This window comes from Amblyomma americanum, chromosome 5 (assembly GCF_052857255.1).
Source record: "Amblyomma americanum isolate KBUSLIRL-KWMA chromosome 5, ASM5285725v1, whole genome shotgun sequence".
NCBI lineage: Eukaryota > Metazoa > Arthropoda > Arachnida > Ixodida > Ixodidae > Amblyomma > Amblyomma americanum.
Genome location: NC_135501.1, coordinates 138300268 through 138325268, shown reverse-complemented (window position 1 = coordinate 138325268; position 25001 = coordinate 138300268). Strand labels below are relative to the sequence as shown.

At 49.1% G+C, this 25001-nt stretch overlaps 1 protein-coding gene across 1 annotated transcript; it reads right to left on the bottom strand.

The window, feature by feature from the left end:
• Positions 1-3147: 3147 nt before the first annotated feature.
• Positions 3148-6849, bottom strand: LOC144135077 (uncharacterized). Its single transcript, XM_077667833.1, has 2 exons — positions 5516-6849; positions 3148-4207 (listed from the first exon to the last, which is right to left on the bottom strand). Exons 1-2 carry the CDS (start codon positions 6562-6564, stop codon positions 3979-3981), a joined length of 1278 nt encoding a protein of 425 aa, XP_077523959.1. The 5' UTR covers positions 6565-6849; the 3' UTR covers positions 3148-3978.
• Positions 6850-25001: the final 18152 nt, after the last annotated feature.

The window sequence follows — 25001 nt, the reverse complement described above, 5'->3', positions numbered from 1 at the left end:
CTCGTGCAGCTCAGAGCGATCTCAAAAAGGTCTGTCTGTCCATGGCCCGTTTGCCACCGCTTTATTCTCGGAGCCGGCGCTGGTCGGTCGGCTTCGTGTATGACAGGGCATCTTCCCAAGAGGAAGGGGTGGGGAGGGTTATGGGTGGGGCGCCGCCGGGTGGTGTTGTTCAGGTCCAAACGGAATCGTACAGTGTACATCGGTGTTCTTGGCAGCTCGGGCATTTGTCCGCGTAGAGGCTGCACGGGAAGAACAAGCGATTGTTCCAAGGTTTACATACCGGCCACGACTGCCCAGTCTGCAAGAACAGAGAGTGAGGCGTATATTCACCACCTGGTGTGGGTTTGCCCGGCGCTGAAGCCGACGAGAATTCGGCACCTGGCGGCAGAGGATCGCTCGCCGAACAATCTCGATTCATATACCGCTTGGACACAGGGACTTCATCACCATTTACTCCTTGATTTCATTACACCAGCGAACTTTTTTTCATTAATTTAAGCACCCTCGTCATCCTTCACTCCATGCCCTTTTATGCCCCGAGGCAATAAACATCGCTTAAAAAAAGCGTTTGTGATATAGGTTAGGATACGTGTGAGTCTGAAGTTGAGGCCATTTCACAGGCTCCACCTTGCTCAATGTTCGGTGCGGTGGTGGCAGTATTCGGTGTGTGCGGTAATATTCTGTGATGCGAGCATAAGTGTGCAGAGTCGCGAAGGCGCCCTCAGTATCTGCTTCCTCCCCCGCATCCGTCGACAGCGTCCGGAAGGTTGCTGTTTGTTCGCGCGCCGGGAATGGAGGCCTGACCAGGGCTCCAAACGATGCGCACGGTGGGGAATATATCGCGATTGATTGGTGATAGTGCGCGCGCAGTCAGCAAAGATAAAGTACCCTTCGCGAAGGCGCGGCACACTGCCTGTAAGTCTATAATAACTGTCTATGTTGGACTGGCCTGCTGTTCGTCACGTGTGGCCATGCGGTGTATGGAAGCGAGTGCTACCGATATAACGGCCTCCTTAGCCGGTGTGCTCGAGCTCATGCCTCGAACGGAGCCCGTAATCTGAATCGAGCCCGGACATTTCTAACTGCTACTCCCTTAGCGTCTGCTCCGGACGGGTATTTCGCCGCGTAGGACGTTTTCGTCAGAATCATATTGGCGCAGGAGTGCCTTGACTCCGGGTGCCGTACGGCCGGCGTGGAGCTCGGGGTGCACGTTCTTCAGGACTGGCGCGATTCTGATCTTAGCTGCGAGTGGGGGCGGTTATGGCGTGGTACCCCTGCTCCAACCGAGTAGTCGGGTCCGGGTAACCTAGCCGGTGCTGCAGAAAGGTCCGACCTATTCTCGTGTCTCGATGACGCGTGAGCTGGCCGACCCGTTGTGCTTCCACCAGCTCTTCTGCCGTGTTGTGTAAGCCCAGCTGGAGCAAGAGGTGCTTCGAAGAGTACGGAGGCAGTCCGAGAGCTGTCTTGACCGCCGATCGCAGGAGGACATTCAGCCGATTCAGCTCGCTTCGGCTGGATCTTTGATAAGGGATGTGGAACATAGCAACGCCTGCACGGTTCGCATGGTGTCATTTTCCTTGAGCCCGCATCGGTTGAAGATGCGGCGGATCAAGTGTGCCTCTTGCGCAAATTGCTTCTGGAGCAGCTGTACAGTGTAGGTCGCTCGACCATTAGATGGCAGGTATGCAGATCCAGCACCCGCAGTGTGTATACTCTAGGGAGCAACTTTTACTTCCATCAGAAAAGACGTTCCTCCCCGCCCCAGGCACGCAGGCCTGGGAGAGGGGGACTTGCGCGTCCGCGGTCAGAGGTTGGTGATGGTGTGGCTGTGACGGCATACCGCATGCCTTGTCGCAGCTGTTACTCGTTCCGCCGCTGCGCCGACCGTCGCTCTGAGCGCTCTTTCTCACCAGTGTGACGTGAATAACCACGTGATTCGCTTTTGCATAATAAAGGCCAGCGCTCGCCGCCTAGACACCGCAGTGACGTGGATTCAGGCACGGTCACCGGGACGAGTACTTCGCCTGACCACTGGAGGCGCCGGGTAGCGCCGGGCTGCTTCTCGCGACCCCTACGACAGAGAGCGTCATGAAGCCGCGTCGGCTATAGAGATAAGTCGCGAAAGCGGGCTGGTCGAGTTGACGAAACCGATGACGAACCGGAGACACGTCTGGAGAAGCAGAGGCACATACAGGAAGAGTTTCTCAAGCGGAAAAGGTCAGCGGATGCTGCCAACGTCTTCGCGTCGACATCGGCCACTGGCTCGGTTGCCTTTCGCTCTGTATAACTTGCCAGCCGAGTTTAGCCACATCCATCTTGTCCTCCTCCACCGGCGAAAGTCATGGTGTTGTACTCAGGGCTTTGTAGGATTCAGAAAATTAAGATATGTTTCAAAACCATTAGCAATTGCCTGCCAGAAAAAAAGCACTTGTGGAGAGGAAGAATTTTGGATAGCATCCGCTACTAGCTAGAATCTGACATATTTGTGGCATCGACTTTATCACTGACACCCGCACATAAACGGACGAGCTAATCTTGACTGCCAATATGCGTTTGCTGTTCACATCTCTTAATAGTGCTGTAACTGAGGATAGTGAGCAAACTGCCCACCTTAGCAGGCGGCAGTTAAATAGTGGCCGGTCGGGAAGAGAAACCTGGGCCGCACAAGCCCCACTGGTGGCAGCATCTGCCATTGCAGGGCAGTGGCTTATCGCTTAACCGCTGCACCAGGAGGGGCATGGCCACTCCCACGGATTTATGAATATAAAGTAGAGAATCACATTCTGCATATATGGGAATTAGCCCATTACGCGATCGCGTCATACCTTTAAGGCGGAACTTAGTGTCCTCTCCAATTTTTTTATTGCTGCGTTCGGCCTAGGTGCCAAACACCAAGGTCCGAGGAAATCTTAACACTGTGAGCACTGCCGTATCGACAGAGGTTCACAGTGATCAAAGCTAAACACATCTCACAGCCATACACGATATGACATTGTACGATCTTTCCGTTCGACGGTATGCGACGCCCAGCGCCTTAGCAGCACATTACAAGGGAAGAGCAGAAAGGCTTCAGAGCAGCGTGAGTGATTGTAACGGTCCAGGGTTGTCGTGAAGGAATAAGAATAACAAGCAGCTGAGCCCTACGAATAAAAATTGGAGTCCCTCACACATCCTGTATTTCTTAGCATTTCTCTGCGAGAGTAGTTGTGTTTAAAGTGTAAAGAGTATGATGGCGAGCTTCCAGTATACTATCTCCGAATTTTGAAAACAAATTGATGTGTTGCTTTCTAGTAACTATAGGAACAGGGTTTGACCGAAGAGATAAAGGACATTACACAAGAATTTCAGGAATCAGGCAGTTTAAGTATGACACCAATAAAAAATAAACTGGCACCACAAAACAATGGGCCAAATATTGGTAAACATATATCAAGAAAAAATGAAGGCAGTAAATGTGAATGCAATAAAGGAGACAAATATTAAATAAGAAGAAATGAAGACACTTAAAAAATAAAATAGGTAACAGAAATAAACCCTGTGAAATTAAATAATCGGCCGGTCTTGTTGTACGTCCGAGGTGCCAAGCACGTTATCACCGGTCACGAGTTGGCTCCTTAATGACTCGGACATTCAAACTGGTGCTTCCGCGGCGAGCACATCCATAGCCGCAACAGCTGTCCAACGGAGGCCGCCCTCCTGACGCGCCAGCGACCAGAATACATCGAGCAGCAGCACAGCTTCTTGGGGTATACTGCATCCCTAAAACGCGCCGGGGAGGCCAGCCATGCAGCGGAGTCCCAGGACTGCGCTCCGGATCACCACCGAGGACAGAGCTGGGCCGAAAAGACGAGTGACGTCACCGCGGCCAGTTCAAGGACGAGCAGCCCCGAGACGACCAGCGTCGCAGCGAGGCAGTCGCTGGCTCAGGTGCGGTAGACAGCGGGGAGCACAGCAAAGGCGGTGGACGGCGCAGTCGTGCTAAAGATGAGGGACAGCCGCAGGTCGGCGCGCTGAAGGATCCCTACACCAGGAAGCACGGCGGCGAGCTGGAGCTGCACGAACACCACACGGGTCGCGCCGTTGGTGCGCATCATGAGGGCGGTGTTTAGGCGCGAGAAGGTGCCGAAGACCGTGAGCCAGCAGTTGACGGTTATGGCCAGCCTCAGACACAAGCACCCGGTGACATACAGGGGCTGGACACTGATCACTGCGGATGCAGAAAGAAGCGGGGCTTAACGCGCAAGACAATATCTGTTGGTATTTACAGAAAGCGGCACACGCTGGTGCATCGAAGCACGAACCTCTATTCAAACATCGACGCTTTACGGTTGTGCCAAGGGAGGATTAATAACTAATTCTAGGAAGCAGGTGGTTAATGCGCGCATTCGTATGTTCGCAATGCAATTCTTGAATATCCTTCGCCACATAAAACGCTGCCAATGTGGTATTCCTGTGGTAAATCCCTTGCCATACTCCCCATTCTCTCTTTTTCCTGTAATGTTTCCAGCTGAAAGTGACAGGACGGATGGCACTGCATAACGCAAGATTCAGCCACAGCTGTTAGTGTAACTTATATTTTTTTATATTTACGATTTTACTTATATTTTATGATTTATCTCGAAAGTTCGATGTCAGCTTTAAACTAAGCACGGCCGACAATATGAGTTGTGTTCGGTTTTGTGGGACATAGGCATCATGCGCCAAACGCAAGGATATATTTTACGACATGTTGAGATAGAGTATATCAGATAGGCTTCATAGTTCTAGAGCGCTCTTTTCAGTTTTCCACGATGAACTCTGCTCTCCAGTCACCCGCTCTAGGCGTGCGGAGTCATCTATTTGCCCCTCCTCGGGCGGCACTTTTCGTAACAGCTTCTGCAGATGGAACGTGATACATTCCTCTGATCTCGACATTCTCTCCCTCTTCATCCGAAGGTAACCAAACTCCGGATGGCTCCCGTGGCAACTACTTTTTTATTGCATAGAAATAGTGCCGAAAAAAAAAAAACACCCTGCGTTTACGCATCCCTTCGCTTTCGCTATATCCTCCACGGTAACCCTCCTCATCCTCCTTCTAGGGTACGGGTGGTTCGCACGGAAAGCACCCTCCGCTTCCACCTCACGCTCTCTAAATACGTTCCTCCTTCCACGGTAACCATCCTCCGAGTGGTACCCATGGCAACGCAGCGACCGGTTAGGCGGACTACTAAGGCTACTGCAATGCGTGTAGAATAGGCGTGACTTACGCATTGCCCTGCGTCCGCGTACGACCATATGCGTCACGCAGTGTCACCCATGGTCGCTCATCTATCCATACATAGGAAGGCGTCCGACGTGGCAGGCAGTGCGGTATGTGGCCACTGCATTTTGTGTGACGTAAATGAATTCTGACCAAAAAGCATGCCTCCACTTTGTTTCCTTCTTTGCTTTCTTCCTCACACACTTTCGTGTTGCGCCAGCGCCAACGCCACTGAAACGTGAAACGTGCCCTATCTGTGACTGTAAACTGACTCACCGCGGTCGGAGCCGATGGAGTTGGCGCCCCCTGGTAGTAACTGCCTCTTCACCTCGACCGAGAAGACCAATTAGCAGCCCGAACGCCTGCGGCTCCGTCCCGTTGACGCGCGCCGGCCACTCGAGGCAGTTGTGGCGGTGGCAGAGCCTGGCGACTGCCAGCAGCGAGCAGCTGGAGTTGTGCAGCATGTATACATGGCCGCAAACAGACTGCAGGCGGGCGCTACGTAGCCCAGCTGGGTTAGCTGCCAGCTGCGGACGAGAAGTTAGACCAGTCCGCCGTGGACAGGCGCCAAGAGCATGCCGGCGGCAATGCACACGTCCCAGAACAGCGCCCGGTGCCAGGACTCGGTCACCTCGAAGGGGAGCAGGGCCGAGTTGACCAGCACGCTGGACGCGGCCGCGGACAGGACGAACCGGTGGGCGACCGGCAGGAGCAGGTTGTGGGAGAATGCGACTGTTCGGACGGCGACGCCGGGCACGAAGAGCCAGATGCAGAGCGCGGAACGGCTCCATATGCGGGTCGGGGCGCCGCAGGACATAAAGGCGATGGTTAGGGCGGGCACGATCGCGTCGTAACCGCACGACAAGTCCCAGTCGTCGGCGATGAAGGCCGTGACACCGCGGTAGCTGGCGTTGTTTTCTTTTGCCCTCCCCACTAGGAAGTCGTGCTCCTACATAGCGTCGCCGTGGACGCTGGTATGGTCGCTGGCATCCTTCGAGTCGAGATGCGTCATCCGTCAGTTGGCGCCGGTAGCACTGGCTGGGAATCCAGGCGTCGGCTTCCGAGAGCAGGCTCCTGTTGTTCCCTGTCTCCGGTGGCAGGTCGGCGTGCTCTACCGGAGGCTTGCACCAGTGTTCCACGGGTCGCGTCAGGATCGCGGAGGCTGCCTGGTGCGCCATGGTGGTGATGGAATTCAGGGAGCCGCACAGGCAGATGATTTTCTGGAACAAGCCGCGGTGCAGGTTGAGGATGCGGGCCAGCGGCGACGGAAGCTGGCTGGAGAAGCGGCTGGCTTCGTGAATCTTTTCAGACGGCGTCAGCGACATGATCCTGGCGGCCGTCGAGCTCGGTGCTGCGGGGTGAGCGCTCCTTGGTGGCACCGGTCATCGAGGGCGAGGCGGAGAAGCGGAGCTCTCAGCAGTTGTTCTGCCGTTCGGTCCGAGGAAACGAAAGGACAACCTTCGGAACTGTGGTCAATGGCGTCGTTTCTCTGGCCGCGCGAGGCGCGTGCAGCGGCCAGCTCGTGGTTGTCTTCCCTACTTCTTCGTCACCTTTCATCCAGCGGCGCATGGCTACGGCAATCAGGCCAGACGAGCAAAGAAAGAGGATAAGGGATGGTACCCAGGCGTGATATGCCGTTTGTTGTAGTTACGTGCAGCATATTTGAAAACTGTTTTTACGGTTTCCAGGCGCACACACCGGATAATGTATAGAGGACATGTGATCGAGAACAGAGCAGAAGAAGAAAAAGGTGGTGTTATTTTACTGTAGAGACGTCATAAAGCTATCTAAACCCAGGGTTTCTATCACAGAAATTCAATTATGGTGTACTTTTCACACTTTTTGCTGGGACAGGATTATGTGGCCTTCTGTAGTTGGGAAGAGATAGCCTTTGACCACTTAAGGAAATGTTGTGTGGCGCCCTCCAGGGTCAACACACCAATTCAAGGGATGTCTTGGGATCTAAATGCGCCACTTAGCAAAATCTGCGAATGTGATCGAATAACCATGATGCTGTCATCGTGGAGCCTTGTAATTGGTTGTTGTTTTTCGCTGTCTCAGTAAAACTGTGAAGAACAGGCGCGAGCCCGACTTTTTCCCGCTCGGAGCTCGGAAGTATCGCTCTTCAGTGGTCCTGTCCGGTGCCTGGACGCTGGGCCTCACCTTGCCGACTTGGAAGGTGTACACCGGTGTACACCACAGGAAACCTCCGTGTGTCTGCAGACAGCCGCTCCAAATTGCAGCCTTCATGCCGCGGCAAAATTTTTTGATGTCGTTTTAGGTGCAGCAGAATTGAAGCCAAGGAGCCAGCATCTTGGCTTCCGTAAACGGTCGAAAGCCCCATGGGCTACGTGCCGTCGCAAGGAACAGTCAAGTCGAAACAAGGACTGTGTAAGAGGAGGCACGAGATTGTTGTCTTTCTGCCGCAGAGGTTGCACCGTGGAGAGTGGGTTTCTGGAAGTAAAAAAGAAAAAAAAGCAGGAATTCTTAAAGGCAACTCCGAACAACAAGCCGTGCATCTATGTGCTGCATCGTAGCGGATGAACCTGGCCCTTGCAGTCGCCGCCGTGCAGCAGAATTTAGCTCGCGTATGCTGTGGCTCGAGCTCCCTGCGGTGCTGAAAGGAGCTATTATTGTGCAACGTTTAAGAACAAAAAGCTTGCTTCCAGTGTTTAAATTTGATAATGTGAACTCTGCGTACTCGTGAGCTAACTGAAATTAGGTTTGCGGAGTTCAACGTCCCCTTCAGGCGCAGGCGTGAAGTATAACATGGGCTATGAGGGACGCCGCAGAAGAGGGTTCCGCATTAATTTCGACCACAGAGGGCTTCGTAAATTCGGATAACAACGCAGGGCATATGGTGTGGGTAGTTGCTCAGTCGGAATGCGGTCTGCACAGCCGAGATTCGATGCCGCAAATTAGGGTTCAGTGGCCTATCAGAGATGCCGCAGCGAGTATTTTATTCAAGCTGGTAAGGCTGGGAGCCTTGTTTTCTTCAGTTAAGCCGCATGGAAGAAAATGAGGGCAAAAATAACTACGAGGCAATTAATTACATTACGTGTTGGGAATGCGACAGTATTCCGCTGCGCATCGCTTTATGGTTGCACCATTGCGTCAGGAGCGGTGTGAGGTCTCCCCGCGAACCATGAATGCAAATTAGAGAATTATCAGTTCCGTATATATGGGCACGTAGGCAGAACCTGGGCGACAGACATGGCACACTTGCGTGGGAGGAATCTCTCATTCTACCGCATTGTAGACTTAATGGCTGGTTAAACGTCATGTAATGTGACGCTGCGCTACAGCAAGGTCCTGTCAATATTATGTGAGACGTAAATAAATGGCGAGATGGAAGCTTCTTTCCTAATGGCTGTGAGTGGCTATGACACGCATGGGGCTTTTCACAGTGTATTCCACCTTTGCTATCTACAGCGATGCTGTCCTGTTTTGTTAGTGCAGCCTCGGAAACTGTTGGTTCGTACAGCCGCGGTCAATAGTATCCGAACCAGAGAGTTCGGTGTTAAGAACAACTCCTTTTCTCTGTGGTTCGAACTCTTAAGAACTTCACACCTGATTTAACTGGCCGACTCTATGGTCCAGTAGCAAACCGTGTGACCTTGGAACTTAATGCTTGTATACCACTGGTCTCTGGGGCTTGAACGTAGCTCTTAGGGCGTCTCTCCTACCCCGAAGCAACTCCAGCTTTCTCGGACATCGCTTTTAGTTGTGAGGCAACTATGCAATATTGTATAGATGCTGTTGTGAACATATTGATGGGACTGGTCCAGCATTCCGATGAGCAGTAAAATCTTGCTCTTGAAGTTTGTTCCACGCTCGCAACAAGGAGTTAAGATTGCCATTGAAAATGAACGGGGTGCGTTTTTGACAACGAATAGCATGATACTTCAAGCGCCCCACGGAGGGATCTGCGGCTATATTGACTGTTATGGTGCAATCTTATGATATGCAAAAATTAATTTCACAATCAACTTCCCATTGAAAGAGTGCACTTGTCCAGGGTTTATTCGTATGCAATGCAGTCCTGTCTGACGTCACAGGTCGGCGCTAATTCAAATTACAACGAAGTCGGGGATATGCAGTAATTTATAAAAATACGCCAGAGGGAGATTGGGGGTAGATTGAATTCTGGGAAGAATTGATGACGACATAAACGCCGGAGACAAGTCGTCCATCTTCTTCTTTTTTCTTGCTCTTGAAGGTCGTCTCCAAAGCGTGAAATCGATATCTCTTCCACTTAAAACTTTATTGTTTCCGGCATGTTTCCTTTCCCGCGGTCCGTTAAGCTTCCCGTCACACCGGCTATGTTCCCTTCTTAATTTTATATTGAGCTTAACACGAAGTCATTTGATGTAGCTGCAAACTCTCGGCGCAACTAAGGGACTTTATGCAGTAGATGCAATCAAAGCAAAACAGGAAGTAGATTAAAATTTCTCTACAGCGAAGCCACTTCACATCGTAGCGTATCGTTTCTATTGGACACAGCTGGAGGTGCGCCAGCTTTTATCTCGAGTGCCGTTCGTATGCAAAACAGTTAGTGTCTTCCGTTGACTAATCTCCAACGAGGATATTCCGCGTGCTGAGGAGAGCATGCTAGGAAACTAAGCCTAATTAGTATTCGAATGAGAACGTTTTTCTCATTTAAGTATTTTATCAGTGCCCGGAACGATGCAAGAGGAGCGAACATCTTTCTCATTTAAGTTTTTTTCTTTTTTCTAGCGGCAAACATGATACAAGACGCGGGCATAATTTACATACAAGTACGGGCTAGTTTAGAGGCTTCGAGTTCCAGCCTAATTTACATAACCTTCCCTTAAATATTAATGACGGTAGTAGCACTGAGCGCCGTACGCGCATCTTGCAATTGGTCGTTTCTGTATAAACGAGGCAACGAGGCTAAATTGAATTTGGCCTTAGATAGACAGATTGCTGCTTTCGAACGACGAAGCCGCTAGTTTCGCAGAAAACAGAGGTCTTCTTCGCGAGATAACAGCGGAGAAAGAGAAGCCGAGGATCAGTTTACGGGAACTCTTGTACAGATTGGAAGAGCTGTGCGTACGCAGCGGCACTGGGAATCGAACCCCACACCTCCGGCATACGCCAGGAAAAAATAAGCTCACACATCCATTGCCGACGATTTCCATCCGACAGTGGGATATTTTTGTGCACAGGTGGATTGCAGACAGTGTTCGTCTTAAGCGGCTAAGCTCTCGCGCGTTTTCCTAGAATCACATATTCAACACCAATGATTTTGTTATATTCAGCTTTCTCGTCGGGAGTCACGCTCTGTCAAGCCTCACTAGGGGGGAAATCCGACTGTGCGGCCTGCTCGTGGCTCCCCCTGCCACCGGATACGGGCCGGTGTAGTTTCGGCTACTAGGCTTTGTTCCGGTGCAACGCCAGCGGTGGGGATGGGTTGTCCGGGGCCCATCCTCTTGGGAGCTGCAGCGACTCCCACGGCTGTGAGGGCCAGCCGAATCGTGAGGTCCGTTGTCTGTGCGGAGGCAGGCCTGGAGGCAGACCAGGTTGGACCCACGAAATCCGGTAAAGGAATGTCAAAAGTCAAAAACCTCCGCTCACGGGAACGTGCACGGCTACTAATGCTCGGTTTCTGGCTACGAAGAGGTCAGGTCCGCGCGGTAGCGTGCCGACGCACGGTTTCTGGCTACATAGAGGCCAGGTCCGCGCGGGGGTTCCGACAGCCCGAGCTCCTCGGAATCGATGTCCTCGGGGAAGCAGTCTCATTGCGGATCGCTTATGATGGGTGGCATATTGCGGACGCCGAGGCTGACCCGGTCTTGGGGACCACCGGGGACGCCGAGGTAGAGGGTGTGCAGTAGGACCAGTGCGAAAACCGTCGATGTGTGGAGTACCGGTGGAGTAGGCCCGGCTTATCTCACCCTATGCCCGATTCTTGGTTCGTGTCCCGGGCGCCCGGCCTTGAATACTACCTCCTCAGTAGGTGTGGAGCAAGCAAGGGGAGGAAATAAGTGCATGGTGGTTGGAAGGTAGCACAGGTGGGTCCCCCAGGGTTACCGGGTTATGGTGCCGAGGGCCAAGCACATAGGCTGACGACCTGGGCCTCTGTTGGCCGGATCACACCACACACACTTCCGGAGTCTGAAAAACCGCGAAACACAGTCGACGGCTAGTAACCGGCCGGTCCGATCCAACCCTTAAAATCGTGGAGGAGCAGGTGGCTGCGGACCCCAAGTTAGGAATTTTTTTTCTTTCTTTCCTGTCTCCGACGGTCGGAGCCAGTGGGCGGTCGTGCATCCCGTGGGGGAGCCGCACCATTGGAAAAGCTCGATGCCCTACCTGTCATGGCCAGGCAGGCCAAAAATGGCGTCGATGTCAAATGAAGGATCAGAGCAAAATCTCGCTGTCCCCATTCCCATCCCAATTCCCATAACCCTTTCCCAATTCCAATTTCCCATACCCTACATCTCACCCCCTCCGCTACGTCCTAGGGGAGATCAGGGGAGTCTCCCCGGGCAACACCCTCTCAATGCTAAGGCCTCTCCACCGGCCGCGTGACGTCACGCCAAGGGACCGTGCAGGCCCCGCGCTCCGCGATTTCAGCGCGCCGCGCCCGTCTGCACTATTCGGGTACTGCCGTACGTAGCTGCCTTATAAGTGATTCCTTCATTTTCATTTTTGTCGTTGCTGCAGAAAAGAAATTCGCTAGTTTGTGCGCGCCTTAGGCTATCATTTTATCTGCTTTATATATTTTTTTTATTGCAGAACACCTTATTGTCAAGAAAGTTCGAGCTGCTAATACAGTTTTTTATAATAAACAATTTAGCATACGGCCGCCAATTTCGCATTATTGGTCATTATAATAAAAAATTGATTAGTTAATTTCAATTAATCATCTAATTATTAGGTTCTATCACGTACATGATGTCTGCCGTGCGGTAAAATCCATCCGCACAGACCGCACATGCGTATATCTAGTTGTTAAAGTAGAAGTTCGTGAACATTGAAAAAAAAAACACCGTCTACTGCGCATTGTGTTAGTTTTATTCTGTATTGTGTTTTGCTTAAAGCTTTCACACACAGCAATAATGACACTCACAATAATGTTGCGCTGTTGAGTATTTGTACAGCTAATCTGACCCTTACAATAAAAAACGACGAGACACCAGCAATGAAGTGTGCGCAAAGCATTTTTATTGCTTGGGAATAAAACTTACTTCTTCTTAAGCGTTGCTGCTTTCCGGGCTGCGGCCTTCTGCTGCGCATTGTCTTGTATGGCATCATTTCTTAGTTTGCAAAAGTTGTTTAGAACAACGTTGGTTGCAACGCGTACTACCAAGCGCAGGAGAGTTTGTGCAGTGTGGCCATTTTCACATGTCTCAATGTCGTGTTCGTCCAGGAGGGAAATCGTCTGTGAAATCACGACACCACGTTGATTTCTACAGGAGAGAAAATCTTCCGCGGTTGCTCCAAAAGACAACTTCTCTGCAACTAGTTTAGTCATCAGTACCATGTGAACTGTGCATGGCTGGGGAAACTTCAGCCCTCCTCTCGACAGGTTAGCTATCATGGCAGTATTTTCCGCTTCGATCTCTCGATTTTCAATCACCAATGTGCTGAAGCAAGCAGAACATGAAAGCTTCTTTAAAGCAGCATGAGCAGCGTATCCTGCAATGTAGACAATAGCATCCATGTCAGAGTGGGCGTGTGTAATATCGTCGTCGCTGACAGCCACAGAAAAGTTGCATGGGACAAGATCCTCACTTACGTCTTCAAACTCTGTTTCCTCGCGTGGAAATGTCAAAAGTTTTTGAAGACGAAGCTTCTTCTCACATTCGTAGAGCTGACGCACGGAAATGTGGTACTGTGATCCTGCCAGCTGGCGGTAACGGCCGAACCGGTCTTCTAGCGCATCCGTCTGAAATTTGCCCAGCAGTACGTACTTGAAGTGAAGTTCTTCTAAGCAGTAGCGCGAGAGTTCTACCAGAGAATAGCATGTCAGTCGCAAAGCACTGTGAGTCTCTTTCGTCAGCGAGCCACTGGTGATGTTTATTCTTGCCCAAGCGTCCAACCAGTCCACAACGCCGCTCAGGAAAGCTAACTGTGTGTCATCAACAGACCTTACAGGGTCTTGCATGCTGTCCCTTAGCCTCTGGCCTTTGCAAGGGGTCTTAACATTGACTATTTGCCACCATGTGAGGATAACGTCAATGAAAAGAGCAGTCGACTCAGCTTGAGGAATCTTGAACGCGGAACCATGTGTCCTGAGGGCATTTGAAACAAACTGATTAATGACGTCGAGAGCGAGCTTTACATTTTGCCGCTCCATTGAGGTTGGATTCACGGCTTTTGCGTTCAGTCTGTAAGCAGCCTTCACAAGCGACGTCTTCTCTGAAGAATAAAGCTGCCGCACAGCTGCGAAAGAAGCAGCTTTCATACGAGGAGGCCCTTCGGGCATTGCTCCACTCAAGTCCATTTCAGGGAAATAGAGGCATGTTCCAGGGTTTTTCTGGTTAATCCAATTGTTCCTAATGCACTTCAAGAGATGCACAGGATCGACCACGTAGAAAAGAGGGCGAGCGTTATCGGCTGGATGGGGATAGACAATGCTCACCTGAGGACTTGTAGCAAATAACGACATCATCTTGCGGTTCAGAGCATTGTTGTCCGTTATCACAGCGATAATTTTGAGCCCCATTTTCTCAACATTAATGATTATGTTCTTAGCATGCTCGTGCAAAATTTCTGCGCTCAGTTTGCTCACAGGTAATATGTGAATGACGTCCTTGTTTGCAGAAAGGAGTGATTGTACCATGAACACATGGGCTGTTGTTGCTGGTTCCGTTGAATGAACCGACGATCCTACTATTGTGCCCCCTTTGTAGTCGAAGTATGGTTTTATGTGGATCTCATCGATCATCAGGGTCACTGTCTTCTCGTGGTCTTTCATTGATTTGACTCGTTCTCGGATGTAGGAGAGACAGTGCGGTTGATTTTGCTCCACAAGAGGGTCAGCTTTGTAATTTGAGCAAACACGGCGCAGTGTGGAAGGATGGGGCAGAATGATTCTTGATGCAGCTCTTGTGAAGTGATATGCGTGAGGAGAAATTGAATTCAAAATACTGGCGAATACCAGCAGCTCTGCGCTATACACATGCTGTTTCGCGAGGAGAAGCTCTATCTGCTCAACCAGAAATTTCAGCAAAGAAGACTGTTCTTTCGTCGTATCACTGTCCTCAATGAGGTCTGCAAGCAGTGAACCGACAAACTGCAATACTTTAGTATGTTTCGACTCTTTCGTCACCTCAGGTATATTATGCAAGCCTATCTCGAGTTCTTCTAGCAGCAAGGACAGGCTGGAGGTGTCGCATACTTGAGCTGGCAGAATCCTGCCTGAAGGAAGCGACAGAAGCTTCACTCCATTCAAGAAAACAGAAAGTGACAGATCAGGGAGAACTACCAAGGCGCATTTCACATTAGGTGAAGGATCATTCTCGATGAGAAGGAACCTAACGCACTGCTCATCGACAGAAACGGTCCAGAATTTCGTGTTGCAGATTCCAGGCAACTTAGATTTGAACTCCTCGTAAGATGAAACTTTGTTTCTTTTCTGTTCAAGCTCATTAGACTGAAGTGACTTCCTCATAGCCTCCTGCAAAGCAGCGTTTTCCCTTCTTGCTTTTTTCGTCTCTGGCGATTCACTCCGTCCAGGCGTTGAGGACAAGTATTTTGGGCAGTTTGGAAAAACAGAAGGCGCAGCATCAATCTTCAACTGTAGCCTGTCACGCTTCACCTCTATTATTTTCCCTGTCAGTTCATCTTGGTGTGACAACGTCGTAATGAAGTCGCCTGCGTGGAAGTGCAGTTCACACACCTGCACGAGAAAATGAAGCAAGGCCATTCGCCATGACTCTCCATTGCCTAAAACACTAAGTAAAAAGAGTCTGAATAGTGAACAGCTTTTACATATTTACACAGCTTTTACACAAGCCTTATGCACATCCACAGAACTAAATGCTTCCTGGACAATTCATACATAAGTGTAAGAAGTGATATCATTGCCTACAAAGACAGCATGCCTTTCCGGGAGCGACAGCTCACAACTAAGATAATTACCAGCGCCTATTAAGCAATATTTCAGAGTCTTACCCTCGAATGCTCTGTAGGTGTGAAATCCTTCCGTGGAATGGCTCGCAACCAGGCTTTTCTTCGTACTTCGTCTCTTGGGAAGCAATAAACACGTACTTTGGGACCATTCTGGTAGTTCCCGCGGCACCCGGGAACACAGCACCGGCCCATGTTTCACGAAGTTGCACTCGCTACACGGCAGGCAATCAGTTTCCCATTCGTGCGCTAGCACAGGTACGCACGCCACACAAGAAACGGCCACACGAAACAGACACAGCCGTGCGAGGAGCGAACGGAAATGCACCCAACGCCAGGCTGAAAGACTCAAGCAGCAGCTAGACGCTCACTGCAAGACTGCGTTCGTGTCTGTGCTTGCCCGGGCAAGCGCGAGCACATCGAGGGAGACAACCGAGCGGAGCGGAGCCGCGCTTGGTGAGCAGCCTGACCGGACACTTGGCGTGACGTAGCGCGTGTGGAAAGGAGGGCCTGGAGAGGCCCGAAGAAAGTATTTAGAGGGTGTTGCCCCGGGCCCGTTCCCCCGGCGATGGGTCGCTTGTAGCATTCCCCCCCCCCCCCCCCTTTCTTTTATTTTTCCACCTACGGGTGGCAAAACGATGGATTGCCTTCGGGCCTTTTCATTTATTTTACGATTGGGTCAAGCCTGTTATACGTCAGTGGTGCAGGCAGGAGCTTATTGGTTTACATTCTTTTTATGGCAGCTCCACCATACTATATGTCAAGCCTCACTACTTGAACTTCGAAACTGTTCAGTACTCGATGTTTATGCGAGAGACAGCGCAGTTTTCATGCGTGCTTTTGTGATTTTGGTCTGTACTAATTTGAAATGACCCGATAAAAAGTTCGACAGGCTCCTGCGAGAGTTCAAAGGGTAAAGCTATAGCATACAAGTTCTTCACAGCGCTCATTCTTGAGATCATGGTGCAGACAAGGCTAAAAGCTTGTCACGGAGACATGAAGGGTGAGGGTTTAGGAGTCATGTTGAAGTATGTTGCGTGGGTCCTCATGGCGGGCAGTGAGCTGCGCCCTAGAGGCTGCCCGGAAGCACAGACTTCTCTCATTCATTCATTAGGCGGAAATTCTGTGCTGTGTTGACCTGCGAGTTAATGCCCTAAGGTGATCTCATCAGAAGTCAGAGAAGGTGTTGGCTGAGCGGTTTCAATTAGATAAAATACTAAACTTGTCAGCATACCGTCTAAACATAACACGTCATGTCATCGTGGGTTGCCTTACGTACAGGACATCAGTTAGACTCCTTTAACCCTGCACTATGCCAGCAACGCTAAGCTGCAGTCATGAGCAGTCTTCTAAAGCGAAGCGAAATGGTAATGGTTTCTGGCCCAAAGCTCTTCACCCGCCGCTGTGACTCAGTGGTTAGGGCGCTCGGCTACTGATCCGCAGTTACCCAGTTCGAACCCGACCGCGGCGGCCGTGTTTCTATGGAGGCCAGATACAAAAAGGCGCCCGTGTGCTGTGTGATGTCAGCGCACGTTAAAGATCTCCAGGTGGTCGAAGTTATTCCGGAGCCCTCCACTACGGAACCTCTTTCTTCCTTTCTTCTTTCACTCCCTCCTTTATTCCTTCCCTTACGGCGCGGTTCAGGTGTCCGCCGATATGTCAGACCGATACTGCACCATTTTCTTTCCCCAAAAACCAATTTTCAATTGTTTTGGTTATATAACATTATATGTTCACTCCTGCTTGGGCCAAGCAGTGGCCTGCAGTATTATGAAATAAACAAATAAATAAATAAATAAATAAATAAATAAATAAATAAATAAATAAATAAATAAATAAATAAATAAAAATTTTTTCCTAAGCTCTTTGCCTTCACATTTTTCTGTTTCTTATTCAGCACGCACTGTTCAAGCAGTCCATTGGGAGGAACTGCATGTTCTGACTGTGGTAGTCACATTGCCCGTAGATACCCTTGCACAAGGATACCGTATAGCCGTAAAAGAATTAAGATACATAGGAGCCCTGCATAGCACAAGACCTGCTGAACTACAGACGTGCACATATGGCGGGGTCATATGAGCAGCGTTCGCAAGCTTTCCTAAGCCTTTTGGCCTTTGAGGGCGCTCGATTGCCCTGTTCATTTCCTATAATCATCATCATCATAGTTTGCTATTTCATGCGTGCTATTTAAGCACATTTACTTTGTGCTTATCTGCACTTTTGTTATCAGCAATAAAAATAGCCATAATGACAATTGTTTCTGCTCTTGGACTGCAAAAAAAAAGCGTATCCTCTTTTGCACCCTTTCATTTAGTCGACACCATCGCACCTAGCATAAATTGATCATCATGATCACATGCACAAACGTTAAAATATCTTTTTTGGAATAAAGTAATGGAGGAGGCCGTTTTACACAACAGGCATATATTGGCCCCACATCGCCGCTAGTGTTTTTATCCTATAGCAACAAAAGCCATGAACTAGGACGAGCACGCTGGAGCAGTGCCAACTGTGCAGGTCTGTACATCGTAAGCCCTGGCCTAACACAACTAATGTTGGCTTAGCGGTGCTATTAATTGTCCGTGACATCGTACGAGCCCAGTAAAGTCAGCTTGGCTCTTTTGTAGCAGCAACACTGGATTGGATGTTGTTGGCCAATTTCTTACTTCTTGGTGCTCACCGTGTCTTGTTGATGCTTGATTTTCTCGCTTCTTGTCGCCAGTGACTGGGTGCTACAATGCTTTTTGCTCGTGTTTCGTATTGTGGGCGTTTGACTTGTTGGTTATAGCCGCGTTAGTGAGTGCGGGAAATATATTGCGGGAAATATTAAGTTTTTTTTTTCTAAGAAGAAGTGGCGTTAAGACGGCGGGGAACTTTGGCTATGAAGCAGTGTGCAGCACTCCAGACAACCACAAGATATTGGAGTTAAAACTCCACATTTTACACGCGCCTGATATCAGGACAGGCGCAGACTTCAGGCACAATTCAAAAACCCAACTTTAATATTACGGAAGGCATCAATGATTTCCAAATACGCGGATTCCGGCTCTTGTCAGGAAGACGAGACAACTTTGTCGGCAGAAAACGGGTGCGTCTGCACGTGCTGTAAATATTCACTTAGAGTAACATTAGTGCCCACAAGCTTGCGACCAGTTGGCAAATGGGCATAGTGCAGAAGACGTTGACACTTAAGAACACAAAAACAGACAAGTAATTGACATCACTTATACTTGCGGTCGCTGACACCAGGGTTATTTCTCTGCATCATCTGTACACATTTTAACAGTCTCGAAACATGCATGACTGTTCTCATAACTTACACCTTGTCAACGCCAAGAGCATACACACTGTATACCACAGTAAAACTCGTTAAAATTGGCAGTTCCTATTTTTTGAGAGATCCAGCGTTACAGAGTGCATTGTGGCCAGTGTCCATACGCTAAATCTAGAGTGCGCAACAAGGTTCTGTGGAACTTACTGGCTGAATTTAAGCACCAAAACCATCCATATTGGGACACTGAACAAGGTAGAACACTCCTCGTGGCGCAATGCGGAAAATTAAGTGACACGCAGTAAGGGAACAAAAAGAACAAAAACAAAGGAACAAAGCCCAATTTTCCCCGCATATCGACAGAACGGTCGATTTGCGACTTAATATAGACAACTGCACAGTGACTAACAACAAGTATCCAACACGATATTATGCATGGTGCACCAATACTGAAAAGCGAGTACATTTGCATGGTCGAAATGAAAGCCACAATCAATCAAAAACTCGGTAAGGGCTAGTCGGTGGTTCATATTAAGTAAGAGTAGTGCAGCGCAAAAGTCAGGGACAGAAGGAGAAGACACAAACAACAGGACTGGCGCTGTCCCTCCTTCTGTGCCTGTTTTTTGCGCTGCACTACTTTTACTTAAGATGAAATCCGCATGTTCAACCTGAGCTCACAATGTGGAGTTTCGAATAATGAACCGTGAACGTGAGTTTTGCATACGAAAGAACACATCGGGGAAACTTCGTTTAATGTTTCGCGATTTCCAATCAACAGAGTTATCTAGATGTTTGATATTTCGGGCTGGCCCCTCAGTCCAAACGACAGAACAGGTGCCCTTAATCTGATGCAAGTAGAAAAAAATATTTTCGCAAAGGCGCCATCTCTCTAACTCGCACTCCCCTCCATTATTTGTTTATCGCGCGTGCCCGTAGTGTCGACGTCGTAGCCATGTGGGCAGCAGGACGCTCTCTGGAAAGGGGCAAACTTCTTCAATGCTACCATACAGGGATGGTTGCAGAAGTACTGGTGGTAGGGCTAGTTGTTTCATGTTATAATTCTAAATGGCGCGAAGGACACGATCGCAGGAAATAGGCGCACTTTACTGTGATCGTTTCCTTCGCGCCGTTCAAATTTAGAGCAGAATTGGAGAGTGAGCCTACGCGGTACACGTAACAGCCTGTGTGGCACGCGGCAATAAAGAACAGCTGGTCAGCGCTGTAGATCTCGAGTCCCTTGAGAGGCAGATCGGATGCTTCATCCCGAAAGCGAACGTACGCAGAGTAGGCAATGTCAGCTGCGTCGAGTTGGGGAAACACCCCAGTGCGGTCTTTGGCAGAGGGGCACCAAAGAGGGCAGGGTACACTCTGCAGGGCAAGGCGGCTGTCGGCGTCCACGAGCGATGCAACGCTGCCATCTTTGACCGAGAAAACGTTACGAAGCAGCAAGAGAGAAGAGTCGACCAGTAGACAAAAGCACAGTGAACGATATGTTCAAGACAGGTTGATATTGAGGTTGGAAGGACGTGTAACGCAGAGAGCAGACAACTGATCGTCGGAGGAGCGGACGATGCAGCTCTGATCAAACTTATCATTCCTCTCGAATGCGTTCAAAATCGCGCCACCTGGTTAATTCATGCGCCACAAGTCCAGCTTCCTCGGGCAAAAATGTTGAAAATGGAACATTTGTAAGGCACTGTTACGTATAATGTTTCTTTTACAGCGTTTTCAGCGATCGCATCGAACAGTTGAGACTCCCATATAAAACCAGTGGGGAACGCTTTTGACGATAGCAAAAACGTGAATAGAAAAAAAATACAAGACTGTACTCGGGTGATCTGCGGATATAGCGATTGTTATAGTGAAATCTTACATTGTATGGACAAATTGCGTCGATAAATAGTCCTGCTCAAAAATGCTTTTGCCCAGAATTGCGCGGTATGTTCCTGGTTAAAAAATAGGTTTGTTTGGTTCTTACTCCCTCACCGCCCCGTCGTTGCACTGCCAGCCTATTTTTATTGCATAAAATTTCTCACAGCCTAGTGCGCTTATTTACACCCCCCCCCCCCCCCGTCCCGGGATAATTATCACATTCCACTCGTCATCAGCTACAAATGGCCCGTCCACGATCAAGCACTGTCGTTTTCTCCTATTCCTTTTCCTCGCACAGCTTACACAATGGAACGGCGTTCCAAGCAACATCGCTGTCATCACCTGTTCATCCAAGTAATTCGAAAGTGTAAAAATTATGCTGTATCGTAACCGTGTCCTCATTCCTTCTCACCACTAATGTAAACTATGTAATATGCCCCATTTTTTGGGTCCTTAGGGTAGTAAAGTGAAAAGACTGCTATATATATATATATATATATATATATATATATATATATATATATATATATATATATATATATATATATTTATTTATTTATTTATGTGTGTGTGTGAGTGTGTGTGAGTGCGTGTGCGTGTGTGTGTGTGTGTGTGTGTGTGTGTGTGTGTGTGTGTGTGTGTGTGTGTGTGTGTGTGTGTGTGTGTGTGTGTGTGTGTGTGTGTGTGTGTGTGTGTGTGTGTGTGTGTATTGCGGGTGGGACGGAGCAGGGAGGGGGTGGGCAGGCTTATACAGAAACTCTACCTTTTCTTTGGGTTGCTCACAGCGAAAGGAGGACTTCTGTCATTTCTGTGAAGCCCAAGTACGACTCATAAGCGCCCAAGTAATGGATGCCATTGAATGTGTGCTTGTGTGTGGACGTTTTGCTTTTGTGTGTTTTCGCGCTGTGTGTAACTTAATAGCACATCGCTGTCATCTGGAACGGCCTGCAAGGCGCAAGTGTAGACAAACTATTCCAGTGTACATCAAAGAGTGCACCTCCCTTGAAGGCTTCTATTTACACAGCGACGTCTTCGGGAGTGGGAACGATTAGGATGCTGCGATTTAGGTGCTTCCGCTTCGTTTCAGGACCATTAATGTGAACTTAGCAATTCACAGCGCATTTTCTCCTCAAAGAAAGTTCTGTCTGGCCGCTGAGAAATACCATACCTGGCGGTGCCCTGCGCCTGGTTGGATCTCAAAGGGTTGAGCTCTGTAGCGCGGTTTGGCCAGTACAATATATCGCAAACAAGCCGAGATATACCTTTACCGCAGGTGTTTCTCCTAAGATGTTCTCCAATTTTTAAAAATAGGCTTTTTGAGTTTGAAGTGCGCTTTTTCCAACACAGCATTCCCAGCAGTGTAGCGGGTAAGAACACAGCTAACACGCGCTATGTAGTAGGCTGGTTAACTAATATTTGTTAGTATACTTTTTAACTGTTACTGTTTGCCTTCTTATGTAAAGAGAGGAATGTAGCCCACCGTAAGTAATTTTCACTTCAGTTTTGAGAATTTCGAAAACGCATTTATTCTCAGCGCTGTGGCCCAACAAATTTCGCCTACATCGCGCAAAAATATAAGCTCTTTCTAACAGATTGCAGGTAAAGCAACCTCTCCAGTGCACGTAACTCGTCGAAATAGCAAAATTTTTTGGGGCACAGCGCCGAGATTAACTGCGTGTTTTGAATGATAAAAACTGATGTGAATATTACTTATGGTGAGCTACACGCCTCTCAGTAATTAAGGAGGCTAACAGCAATAGTAAAAAATTAATCACTCATTATTAACGCGATAGCGTTCATGGCCCTTTTGTCCAGAAAATCCGTTGTTGGTGTTGTAGGCGTCGGCGTTCTGAACGAAAATTCACGAGAATGTCTCTGGCAGGTGGTGCCAGGGAGCAACCTAGGAGGCAGGTGGGCCACATAGGTTATTTGACCTTGCAACGTCATCAAAACCTGCTCACCGGATAGTGAACAAACTGCCCACCGTGGCAAGTGACAATTAAATTAATGGTTGGTAGCTCAGAAGAACAAACCTGGGTCTCACAAGGCTCACCGCTTGGGTACACCTGACACCCCAGGTCAGTGGCGCGTCGCATAACCGTTGTACCACTGTGCCAGGAGGAGTATGAGGACTCCCAGAGATCTATGATTGTAAAGTAGAGAATGAACATCTGCAGATATGAGAATTAACCCATTAGGCTATCACTTCATGCCCTTAGGGGAAGCTAAGTGTCCTCTCCAATATTAATTAACCAGCCTACTGGTGTTCTGATGTGCTGTGCTGCTGATAATGTTATGGCGAAAAAAAATAATTTTTAAAAATTGCACAACTTCTAAGGTGAAGAATCCTGTATACGCACATCTCCGCAAGAAATCGAGCGGCGCGTAGGATCAGATGGGCCGTATTTCCACGGTGGTTTATGGCGGCCCCATTTTGATCAGACGACAGGCGTGTCTGGAAAGCAGAGTTTATTATGGTCACACGATCTTGCTAGGCTGGGATGGCAAGATCAAAGGTTCCGATTCCAGGCCACTGCACCTCTTTACCGAGTAGCGCTATCAGCCAGCAGCACTGCAGCGATTAGATTAGGTTGCGCTGGCTTGCTCCCCCAACACTCCACCAGGCACATCAACCTGGCAGTTTGTGCTTCTGTGAGCTAAAAGGCATAAAAACAAACATGAACAAGTATAGAAAACCTCGGCTCGTAAAGCAGGTGCATGCAGCATATATGAAACGTCAACCTTACACGATACACGACCTCATCATACGAAGGGTGCCTGTTGTTAATGTGTCGCATAAATAAACAGCAATGTGTGCCTATCCGCGCGCCATTCTTCTTGGCGTACCTCTAGTATTGCATGGAGTCCTGAGAAGGCACTGCGCGTGCACCTGCGGTCCCTCTGTTCAGCGAAGACGCGCTTCTTAAGCCGAGTCGGCACAGCCCAGCACCGCAGCTGTATCTCTGGCCAAGCTATGATAAAACTCTCTTTTCATATATGATTTTGCTCCCTCTCAGTAGCCGCATATAATGCATGTCTCTTTCCTCCCCGGAGTCCCTCAGCGTCAAGCAGATCTGGATACGCCATGCAGTGCACGGAGCTTCGATCCTCCATACCGCTCGATATCAAACAACCCAAAGTATTAGGCAGTGACTCACACCTTTATAAAGGGCCCTTCATATCCTAGGTCCCCTTGTGACCTATACGTCCCCCCTAAAGAGCAGATAATCTTCTACTGCTTTCAGCGGAGAACTCTTTTACGTCGTCAAGTGTGCACAGGATCAAAGAATAGATTTTTCATTCCCACTGGCAGAGAGCGCGGCCATACACCATAAACAGAAAGCAGTAAAAAGGGAGTAAGCGCTATCAGCCAGCAGCATTGCAGCAGTTAGGTTAGGTTAGGTGTATTTATGTTTATAGTGTAGGGCTGCTTTCACGGAATAGAAATTGGTTTGGTTTTTGGGGGTTTAACGTCCCAAAGCGACTCTGGCTATGAGGGACGCCGTAGTGCTGGGCTCCGGAAATTTCCACCACCTGGGGTTCTTTGACGTCCACTGACATCGCACAGTAAACGGGCCTCTAGCATTTTGCCCCCGTGGAAATGCCACCGCTGCGGCCGGGATCGATCTCGCGTCTTTCGGCTCTAGAGCGGAGTGCCATAACCACTGAGCTACCGCGGAATACGCTCTGCAAAAACAATTGTGGCAGCAGGAACGTATCCTCTATGAACTCAGTTCTATAGCCTTCCACATTTTGGGACTGCATCACCTATAGAAACGCTCCCACTTGAGCTGCTCTTGTGTAATTATTGCAATACGGATCCTGCTTGATACGGAAAACATGCAAGAATGCCTATGCCTTCTGTACGTTTCTTTTGTGGCTTCCATCTTCTTTCCGTTTGGATTCTGCAAGATGTGCATGACGTCATATTGTTCTCGTTTGTACGCCGACCATTCCGCATGTGTTGTACACACTTCCCTCATAAATCCCGTATGTTCCGCATAATTTCCGCATACGCCATGCAGAGAGATACGGAATAACTAAATTTTCACGCGGGAGTCGAGGTTGCTGACCACTGTGTACTATTCACAACCTTTCTCCCCTTTAGTGGGTGTACCTAAAGGGGAAGGTGCAGCCTATGTCAAAAGCATGAAGGTCGGCTATTTTGAGTTTTGACAGTGCAGTGAGGGTCGTATTGAACCGTCAGCGTTGAACATGTCCGGGAGTTGCGAATAACTTTTGGTATTGTCGGTCCGAAGCACGGAACTTTCAGGAGCGCTAGAGAGCACCACTACCCGCCTGGAAAGCAAGCTCCTTAGAGTTTTTACTTTGGACAAAGACTGCATGTTACGTTGAAGCAGTAACAACACTTTGGAGTGCGCGCCATGTATGGCTATGTGCTGTGAGGGGTGTCAAGAACTTGACACTCAAAATTTTTACACCGTTAAATATCTAAAAAGGTATCCCAGAGTGTCCGAGGAATAACACCTTTTAGAGTGGTCATTAACAGCCTTATAA